A 10,875-nucleotide genomic window follows, 5' to 3' on the forward strand; every position below is an offset into this window, starting at 1 on the left:
TTATTCATAAATTTTTTATTTTAATAATACCATCAATGAAGATAAACTGTTTTACATTAAAAAAAACTTAATTGTAAAAGTTTCTAAGAACATATATTACAATTATTAAAGCACCTTTTTCAATGATTTAATCCTGTAATATATTTTCGTTTTGATCCTTAAGGAAATTCAAGTCATCGAATAAAATTATTTTGTTCTCATATTTTATTTTAATCATTGCAAAATACTCTCTTTTTTGTTTTCATCTTTTAATATATATAGATATTCACTTTTAGATCATGTCCTTTTTTCCAAAAAGACTAACTCAATCAATAAAATACTATTGGGACTTACAAAAACAAGAGACTTTGAAGGAATACGAAATGATAATTTCAATAAGTCAAATTTGATTTTGTAATGAAAAATACTAACTTTAGGTCCTACACGGTTGAAAGGGAATAACAATTCTAATACTTTTACTATTTTTGAGTTAAGATATTTGGAACTAAATTACAACAAAATTGAGCCTCTTATAAGGCTTTGTGGGAAAAGGGTAAATCAATTAAATACCCTAATTCTTTTTGCGATTTTGTCTATCACTGCTATTGTTGCCATCGCTTCCACCAGTCTTCCTAACTTTGTGCGGTCTTTTTGATGCCTGACCAAAATGTATAAAAGTCAGAATACAGAATAATCTAAAAGAAAGTAACAACTAACGACATATTCAGCATTATCTTTAGATCAGTGCAACATTTAATTTATATTTTATATGCATCCACAAGTGTTTTTGTCCATCTTTAGTTTCCCTCCTCTCCAAAAGTCGCCTTTTCTATTACCCTTCCCCATTAAGGATTCAAAATTGGCAAAAAAGTAAGGTAAAATTGATGATATAAGGTTAATCATACCAAAGCCTTCAAAGGGTCTCCATCTTTCCTTAATTTTCTCTTGGGTCCTTTGCGGCGATTATTATTATTTCCCATTGCATCCCTTGCAAGTTTAACCATTTCCCTTGCCTCTTTCGTTGGTTTGTCTAATAGGTAGTCAGGCACATCACGTAGGTGCGGAGGTGGCTCATTCTTGCTCAAAATTTTGTCATGCTTCAGTAGATCTGCTCAAATATGATTTCGATCCTTTAAATTCAACTTCAATATTAACAGCAACAAAGCCTTATCCAATCAACAAGCACAATAAATGTCAATGACATATTTAACAATAATATCTACCAATTGGCAATTACATTACCTAGGTCTCTTGGATTAGTCTCAAAATGGGCTTTCAACCTTCAAAAAAACACAGGTATGCAGCAATAATTAGAACGGGAATAAAATTAAGATCATAGTTAAAGATCTCAATAATACACCAAATACCCAGTACTCACTTTTCAGAGTTCAAAATTTCATTCCTCAAATCTTGGGCTCGTGACTCTCGGACGGCAATTCTAGTTACACTTTTGGCAACATCCTGCAAGAGAAAGTCAATCATAGTATATCCATTCAATATCAGGTAAAAAAAAAGGTGCAAAGCAAGATATATTCCATACGCTATTCATTCAAAACATACACGAGAGTATGTGCATCATGCAGGTCCATTACTCTCAATTATAACTAAGACATGAATAACAAGATAATCCCAAAACAAATGTCTGACGTTTTGGTGGTCAAAAACTTTTAAAATATTGACAAACATAAGATAAATGTTTGATCAAGCAGAATACAAGTCAAGCAAAAGAGCTCTCTTGGGTTTGATGGATCAACAGAATCCTATGTTAGCTTTCCATCTATAATAATGAACAATGACAAATATCCCATTTTGTGTATACAATTTTTTTTTCAAAATTACCCTTAAGGGATGACTCTTTTTTTCTCAGACGAAAGCTCCCACTAACAACAAAATTGTCTCCAATCAAATTATATTTGTTAACTTTCAGTAATCTATAAAACAGTCTGGGATATTATTCAAAAACAAAACTCAATATTTCAACTGCTACCCACAAACAAATCACTCACCCACGCATGTATGTCTATTCATTTTAGTTGTTACCCACAAGCAAATCAACCACCAATGCATCCCTATTTATGATATAAAACTAAAATTAATATAAACATTAAAATTTTAACTCAATAAAATAAGATAACATGATGAAAGTACATGCACACAAGCACGTTTATGTTTCCGCTAGTCAAGAGTAAAGGAAATAATAAATCACCTCTGCCCTATACCGTAAAGATTCAACTGCGTTCTTGGTGAGGAGGGGAAACTCAGCAATAGAACTTGTGCCTTTGTTTTCATCATCCCCAACAAAAGATCTTATTTCTTCTAAAGTATACATCTCATCTGGAGAAACCTGAGATAAAACAAAGCAATATCTAATGACACTATTATGCAGATTGGTGCCATTTAGGATCTCCATGGAATACCCAATGGACAGGAGAGAGAGAAATGCAACTAAGAATACATTTTTAGAATTTAGGTAATAGAAAAAAAAGTGGATTCGTTTTGTCCCAGAGACTCACCAGAGAGACAGAAGCACCAGAATTGTACACTCTACCTGTACGTCCAATTCGATGTACATATCCCTCAACACTATGAGGCATTTCAAAGTTTATAACCTGTCCATTAACAAGAGAAAGCATTACTAATGGATTTTAGAGAACAGAGCTTTGTCACCATGAAACAAGGATATAAACTAGAAGATGCAATTTACCAATTAACATAGTACACAACACTTACTAATAATAGGATATGCAGAACAATTTCAAACAAGTCAACATTACACCAGAGATACTAGAGAGAACTTGCATACCGTGAATACATTTTTAAAGTCAATTCCCCTTACAACTCCGAATTCAGAATCTAATTTAGCACGTTTTCTAGACTTCCGTGATACAGCATTACTTTCCTTAGACAGTTCATCTTTTTCCTTTGACTGACTAAGATCTGTTGCAATTAGATAATCAAACAGGCCCGCATTGAATTCCTGATAAAAAAAACAGGTTTGTCAAAATTGTGTGAGAAAATAAAGATCGAAAATCATAATGAATTGATAATAAAGTAACTTTTCAAAGAAAACATAAACTCCTCAAGCTGTTGCACCAGGTTAAGTAGAAAACTCTTAACAGCTGTTGCACCAAAAAAAGAAGGAATTGAATAACATTGCCTACCTCCAGAATATGGAGACGGGAATTCTGAGGCAACTCAGGATTTAAAACAGCAGATCTTATCCCAAACTACAAGGAAAAAAGGGAAATGTGAGAGAGCAAGGAATAATGACAACAAAATAATCACACTGCAACTACAAATGTTTTAAACCCAAAGTTGATTCAAAACTTAATCCAAACTTTTCAAAAAGATATATTTAAAGGGGGAAGAGGGAATTCAAAGCACATACGTATTTATTAAATAATCATCATCCATTAAATTGTTACAGTATGAAAATCGACACAAATAAAAATAGGAATTTCACACGTTTAACTTGGGGAACTATCTATTGAAAAAAAAGCAAAGAAAAAGGAGGGAGCTTCTTTTTACAGGAATAAGGAGACATGGAGGACAAATACACACATCCAATCAGTGGTAGCAATGTACTTGGAGGAGAAAGTGAGGAAGCAATCAACTTTGAGTTTGCATCTTCTTTCATCACATTTTCCTTCACTTTCTTACATTCCAACCTCAAATTGTTTGCATCCACAAGAAGTAAAGGTTAACAATAGTTGTTTTGAGTTGAAACTGGGAGAAATACCCACTCCAAAGAACTCGCCTATATGAAATTCTTTGAGATAAACCTACAACTCATTTGTTTTTTGGGAATTCGTTTTTATGGCATGAATGGGTAACAAGTGTGGTATTATTGAGTAGTACAAAGTTAAATCCTAGGCTTTATATGGGTTCCTTTAAAACACCAGGCCTGTACATTGGAGGTTTGGTAAATCTATATTACCCATTATTATGGGTTTTGGAATAGATTTCAGCCATCTCGAAATTAATTTGTTGATGCTCAGATTCAGAGGAAATTACTCCAGTAGCTCCTACAAAATGCACTGATAGAGACCAGACTAGTCCTTCATAGCAGCTAAACTACTCAGCAACTTTAATGAGTATGCCAAGCTAAAGAATTCTATTAAAAGTGTTTATTAATTTTTATGCTGATTTCCATATTTTAATAAATCTTTCATTTAATTTCCTCTTATATAATGAGATTCTATATTTCAAAACAGTAGTGGTGACGACTATGTGTACAACTTAAGCAAGTATTGACTTGAATGATGAAAGTCTTGAGATAGTATAGTCTTGATAGATTGGTGTAATTTTACTTCTCATGGTATATTTTATTGCGTTTTCATTTTGGGTCATTGTTTGCTGTAACAAAGAGAAATGCATGCTAAGAGATAAATGTGCTTTGTTCTATTGAAAAAGTTTGTGATAATGAAGAGACTAGTTCCCATAATATACACTATGGTATGCCATTTGCCACGAGATAATGTGGCCTATTAGATATCAAATTAGACCTGGGCCCTAATGAGTGATAACCATGATATATGACACAATGGGTTGGTATTGTTTCCTCATTTACCAGTGCAGTTATTCACAATGAGTTTTATAGAAAAATGTTAACCTTAGTTTGGAAGTTATATTTATATTTTTGAATGAGTTCTCAAGAGGAAGCATTGGCTTTATATGGTGATTTATCTTGTATCTGATATTTCTTTCTCCTTTTGTTACCATAAATTCATATTTGAATTTGAACACTCATGCAATGTTTGTTTATCTGTTCTGACTACTTTGTTTTCTAAGCTCTTAATAAGACTCCATGACTCACATTTCCTTTCTCCTTTTCCTCATATTCTCTCATATTGCCAAGTAGATTGTTCCTGGGCTTGGCAGGTTTGTCCAGGAGTTCTCTCATAAAAAAATATGCACTCTATCAAGAAACTATCCAAAAAGAAGAAGCTTAAGCTATAAAATGAAGTATCATGAATGGTTTTACTTCTACCACAAAACTTTAGGCAAAAGTCCTATGGGCTTGATGTGATGACAATGCATCAGACCACAAGAAATGTCATACACATTAACATGTACCTAAAGTTGAACACCAATCAAGTGAATGTTTATGAATAGTTATACATCAAACACATACCTTTTCCAAGAATAGTTTCAATCTGAAACTCATGTCTATGGTATTAGTGAATATCAGAACTTTCTTTTGGACCAACCCCAACTTCAACACAGCAAGGATGTATAGTAACTTAGCACTGGCAGAACATGAAATCTGACACAAATATTTAATGAAAACAGTTAAAACCTGATCAATTCCATAGAAAAATCAGAAAGATACAGCCATAAATGAAAGAGTTGATTGCTTTCAAACATGCTCTAGGAAGAAACATAACATCAGACATTAAATTCATAAAACAACCTTGAAATATTCTTAGGATCACTGAACCAAATGACATTTTTTATTTTTAAAGTGTTAAAATCCTTCTCACTCCAAATCAAAATTTTCCTTCCTATAATGGTTCATTTCCTTCTAATAGCAATGAAGAAGAGAGATCCCAAACAGAGAAAACCAGTAAACCGCCCTTCTCTATACAAAGAAATTAGGCAATATTTTCGAAGACAAAACGATGAATTAACTAAACTGCAATTAAGTTCATAATGGCAAAAAAGACAGGTAGAAATATATTACCCAGAACTGCTGAACATTTTTAGGAATGATCTCTTCCTTGTTATTTCCCACTTCAGGCAAAGTCAAAATAAATGGGTTGTGCAGAATCAACTTCTTTAGTTTGTCAACATCCGCACTGCAAACAGTAAATTAGAATTAAAAGGCAATAGATTCCCTAAAATAATGTCATGAAATGATCAATGAGAATACACAGGAAAACGCTTTACCAGTGAAACTTCACATAAATAATATTTTATTTAATGTGTAACTAACATACAATATGATCTACAAATGTGCAAGAAAAATCACCATGCTTGCTCTCAGTTTCATATGATGAAGATACAACAAACAAGCACATCCTTACATAGGGGACAAAAATGAAGCTGATCACACTAGTGCAAGCTACACTCACTCACACTATTGAATAAATTTTTACTAGCTAATTTTATCCCTAATATATGAATATGTGCAAAAAATTCAGATTAATCCAAATGTATTTCATATCTCATTTATACACAGAAAATAATGTAATAAGTATTTTAATATATATATATATATATATATATATGAATCTAAAGAACTCATATCGTTGTGCAAATTTAGATAATTTGACATAAATAATGTAGGTAATAAAATGCTATAATCCAATGGCCAGATCAATTCAAAATAGTTTATGTAAATCTATTGTTGGTGTAAAAGTAAGTGTAACTCATGGGTGTGAACTAATATGATGATATAATTCAATGACCAGGTCAATGAAAATAGCATTTTATGTAAAGCTATTGATAGTGTGAAAGTGAGTGAAACTCATTATTGAGAACTAATTACACGTGATATAGGCACACATATATAAAGAGAGAGATTTGAAAATGACAGGAAACGTGACAAATATCATAAGTGGAAGAAACATCATAAATAACACACCTTGATGTTGCAGACATAAGAAGACACTGGCAACTTCTGGGAACATGAGGTGTAAAAGCTTTTATATCCTTTTCATACCCATATGACAGTAGAAGATCTGCCTGAAAACATTATTTTGAACATTAATCATGTCAGAAAATACTAACCAAAGATTGTTCATCAGCTACTTGAGTTGTTATTAATAACTTAGACCATAGACCAAAGCGTGAAAACTCCACACATTTGCAAATGCTCTGTGAATATAATTCAACTTTAAAAAAATGCTAGTTGTTTCAGAAATAGACAGCAGCCAATAAACAAAGATTCTAAACAAACAATTCACTGCATCTGGTTTCACCTCATCAAGAACAAGAGTTTCAAGCGATTCACTAATGGATTCGGCCTTAAGTATGCCACCGGACAAACACTTCGCTACGCAAGTAGGAGTGGAGATCAAAATATCAGGAGGTCCAGCCAATGCTGCCCGCTGCAAACCCAATTCAGAGACAATTACAACAAAGCACATTTTAAACCAATTGTAAACATAAATAGAACATCCACACGTGTAGCAGATGAACAAAACTAACTTCCTCCCTAATCGATAACAACAAACAAAATTCTAGAAGCCATAACCAACCAAGTCATTGGCAAGCATGTTGCTATTCAGCTGCACAACTTTTAGTTTAACTCTGCATAGCTCAACCAGCGACAACACTTCCGCATACACCTGAATTTATGGACGGAAAGAAATAACATGAAATTAAGTTATACAATTCTTTTAAAAAAAAGTATGACAAAAATAGAAACAAGCTAACACACCTGTTGACTGAGTTCGCGAGTAGGGACAAGAACAAAAGCATTGGGCGCCAACTTCTTCCGATCAGCCCTAACGGTAAAAAGTTTCTGAAGCAACGGGAGAAGATATGCTAAGGTCTTTCCAGAACCTGTTTTGGCGCGTGCAACCACGTCCTTACCTTCCTGGAAACAGAGAGTGAACAAGTTTAGGTTGAAGTGAAGTTGAATGGTGAATTGCGAAAGTGAAGTTTGAAAAAAGTGTAACCAGAATGAGTGGAATGGCGACGCCCTGAATTGGAGTGGGTTTCGCAATCCCTTTCTTGTGTAAGGCGCGAAGGAGACGAGCGTCTACGCCGAGCTCTTCGAAGCTTTGGTCCTCTGCTTCTTTTTTCTCTTCTTCTTCGCCAATGCTTTCTTTCAACTTGGTTTCCGCCATCACGAGTCGGCTACCGTTGGAAGTTTGAATGTAACAATGGTTAAGAATACGGTGCCACAACGATGCCAATCTTTGAATGTCGGTGGTTTGAGTTTAGCACACCTGCAACTGCCTTTTGTTTAGGTCTTCACAACCGAGACAAGCTTTCTTCAATGCATTTACTATAATGTATTAAAATAATATCACTATTTAAGCATGCCCACCTTAAAATAAACAATTTTTATTAGTTTATTTAATGATGATAAATTTATCTCTTATTTAAATTCTTATTATAGCCATTTTATTGTGATTTACATGGAGAGGAAATAGCTTGGGTAAAAAAAGTACGTATGCAGAAATCTTGTGCATGACATCAAGCAGCGATGACAGCTTCCTTTCAAGGATAGTGCGTTTTTATTTGAACTGCTAGATCCAATAATTTTTTGAGCTGCAAATATAGTATACACTGTCATATTAAAATGAATATTTGAGTACACAAACATAATAAAATTATTCAAAAACACTCCCAAAAGAAATTATCATATAACTTTCAAAAGTTGGCTATTTTTGTTTTAAGTTGAAGTTGAAGCTATCACAGGTATGTATGATAGACACAAATGGTCATGTGGGTGTATGTGTTGTGGCTAACATTTACCCAATATGATAAAATTATTCAGATTCCAATTTCCCATTCTAATTTCTCATATTCATCACAGCATCTCGCCATGGACGTTTCTGATAAACATATAAAATCCTAGCGGATGGGGGTGGCAGGCAGAGGATTACATTGACCTATAAGAGTAAATTAACACCGCAAAGACTGGACTCATAATTATGAAATCTGAAATAAATTCCTGTCCAAGGAAGCCAAGACATGAGCAATATTACTACACAATTAAAATTCTACAACAAAAAAAAATAGACAAAATTATGTACCAGAATGCTGCTTATCAAACTTCAATATTGTATATTTCACAGAATCTAACTACAGCTAAACCATGTATATACAATACGCAGGTTTAAAAATCCAATATGTCTGTTTGTCCTTTACTTCGTCTTTTAAGAGTGAGGAAGAATGTCAGAATCAGATAGGTCACCTTTTAATTCACAAAACTTGGCATATTTTTTACCCTCTTATTTTATAAATCTTCTTCCCCACAGATGATCCACCTCCACAAACTGGAAATTTATAATACCTTCCAGACATTTCTTTTCAGTTCACATCTAAAAGTATGCGACTAAGATGCAGATTCAAAACTCTAATCCAATCTAACCATAAAATGGCTGTAGTAATTCCACCCAAAAAGCGAATATCTCACTCCCACTAAGCCAGCATGACTCAACAAAAGGATTACACAGTTTGCAAGTTCAAAGCAGACATATTAAATAACTAATTATGCAACCTTCCAATTTAACATTCGGCCAATTACTACAGCAAAAACTGAAAGATCCTGGCAGTGAGTTTAAGGTAATAAATAACCACTAAGCGACCATGAGAAAGATGGAGTTATACAGCGAAGACAGGAAGACCCCATCGCCAAACTCTGGTGTGTAAAGAAATTCAAATCAAACTACCAAAGTTATCAAACATTGTAAAGTAAAATATAGTGAACAGTTCTGTCGATCGATCAAGCTACTAACGGAAAAGCACACGGTTATTAAGCGAGAGGTTGAAAAGAAAAACCTGCAGGAATTGTTGCTTTGCTTAAAAGTGTATCCAGAGCAAAATTTAATTGATGTCGATGCACACCCTGATAGTAAGTAATCAAAAGTAACGACATTTCATTCAGCGTGAATATACAAAGAGAGAAGAGAAACTTAGTTCCAGCATCTAATTAGAAAAAACAGCATCACAGAGACAAAGCAAGTTGCGCGGCATAGAGTTGTCAGGCAAGTAAAATTGTCAAGTTTATGCACAATATCATACAGAATTATAAATTGAACTGTTCATCCATTTTGAGATTTAATTAGCGTCAGTAGACGGAAAAGAAAAGGAAAAGAATGAGAAAAAAGTAAGATAAAATTCAGTTGTAGAAGAAACGAACGACAGTGTGTGGTTTGGTACATTGTGGAACGAAAATGGGTTTTGCGCAAAAGATACTTTAACGAAAATTGAGAAAGCTAGGGTTAGACGAAAAGGTGAAGAATTGCCTTGTTGAGTGGTGAAGCGCGCAAAGGAAGGGTGAAGGTGGAGGAGGCTAAGCACGCGATTTTGATTTTGAAGGCTTCCACTTCGGACCCTGCGGGAACATTCGCCAACTACCATTCGCTCAGGAGAGAACAATCCATTCTCATTAGGACAGCCCAATCTTTCTTTTCATTGTGGGCTTGGCCTGATAGATAACACTCCTATGGCAAATGCTCCCTGCACCCAACACATTTTAACCTGCACCCAACACAATTTTAAAAATTCCAAAAATGCCCTTTATTCCGGAAATAAAAATCCGGAATTAAAAATAATATATTCCGGAAAAATATATCTGGAAGTGGTTATTGAGTTTCGGAAATAAAAATCCGGAAACAAAATTTAAAATTCTATTCCGGACAAAAAAATCCAGAATTGATAAATAATACATTCTGGAAAAAAAATCTGGAAAAGAGATTATTGTGTTTCGGAAATAAAAATCTGGAAACAAAAATGAGAAACTCATTCCGGATAAAAAAATCCGTAATATAAAATTTCGTTCCGGAAAAAAAATTCGGAACACATATTTCGGAAATTTTTTTTAAGGATAGTTTTGTCTTTTCCGCTGGAATCGGGTGCAGTGATATGGTGCAGGAAGCAATTGCCCACTCCTATTAGCCAAATTCTCCCTTCATATTCATTCTTGATTTCCATACTTTTTTTTAAATCCAACAATATTCTTCTGAGTAGGATGAAAAATATAATATTTTTTTCTTCATTTTTAAGTGATGTTAATTGTTTGTAGTGATTGAGATAAATTTTGTGGTGTTTTTATGGTTGTATTTTCTTTCAGCTATTTTTTTTTATTCTTTTAGAAGTCACAAAACCAAAAAAAAAAAACTACCAAGGTGCAAAAATGGAGTACCAAACTCTAAAAAACAATTATCTTTGCATTGAGGAATGTCGGATACAACAAATCTTCTTGTCAACCTTCTC

The 10,875-nt window shown here is 33.7% G+C and overlaps 1 protein-coding gene across 12 annotated transcripts; it reads right to left on the bottom strand.

The window, feature by feature from the left end:
- Positions 1-366: 366 nt before the first annotated feature.
- LOC137829817 (DEAD-box ATP-dependent RNA helicase 16) lies at positions 367-10,110 on the bottom strand. Of its 12 annotated transcripts, none has more exons than XM_068636747.2 (18): positions 9,906-10,110; positions 9,439-9,505; positions 8,103-8,202; positions 7,605-7,883; positions 7,364-7,522; positions 7,182-7,271; positions 6,903-7,031; positions 6,566-6,666; positions 5,663-5,777; positions 5,114-5,245; positions 3,141-3,206; positions 2,783-2,956; positions 2,493-2,588; positions 2,186-2,323; positions 1,358-1,440; positions 1,222-1,259; positions 885-1,087; positions 367-637 (listed from the first exon to the last, which is right to left on the bottom strand). In XM_068636747.2, exons 4-18 carry the CDS (start codon positions 7,773-7,775, stop codon positions 551-553), a joined length of 1,782 nt encoding a protein of 593 aa, XP_068492848.2. In that variant the 5' UTR covers positions 7,776-7,883; positions 8,103-8,202; positions 9,439-9,505; positions 9,906-10,110; the 3' UTR covers positions 367-550. The 12 variants fall into 12 exon arrangements, with proteins under 12 accessions (XP_068492848.2, XP_068492857.2, XP_068492849.2 ...); XM_068636756.2 differs by having other exon boundaries at positions 7,605-7,877; positions 8,103-8,220; positions 9,906-10,088; XM_068636748.2 differs by having other exon boundaries at positions 7,605-7,877; positions 9,906-10,040.
- Between the last annotated feature and the right edge of the window lie 765 nt (positions 10,111-10,875).

This window comes from Phaseolus vulgaris, chromosome 7 (genome assembly GCF_051622355.1).
Source record: "Phaseolus vulgaris cultivar YP4 chromosome 7, ASM5162235v1, whole genome shotgun sequence".
NCBI lineage: Eukaryota > Viridiplantae > Streptophyta > Magnoliopsida > Fabales > Fabaceae > Phaseolus > Phaseolus vulgaris.

Bases quoted from the DNA above. Each gene is read 5' to 3' on its own strand.
- LOC137829817 (XM_068636747.2), bottom strand. From the start codon at position 7,775: ATGGCGGAAACCAAGTTGAAAGAAAGCATTGGCGAAGAAGAAGAGAAA. The intron at 2,589-2,782 runs GTATGCAAGTTC...GTTAATGGACAG, and splicing joins ACTTTAAAAATGTATTCACG to GTTATAAACTTTGAAATGCC. The intron at 2,324-2,492 runs GTGAGTCTCTGG...GTTTTATCTCAG, and splicing joins CTGGTGCTTCTGTCTCTCTG to GTTTCTCCAGATGAGATGTA.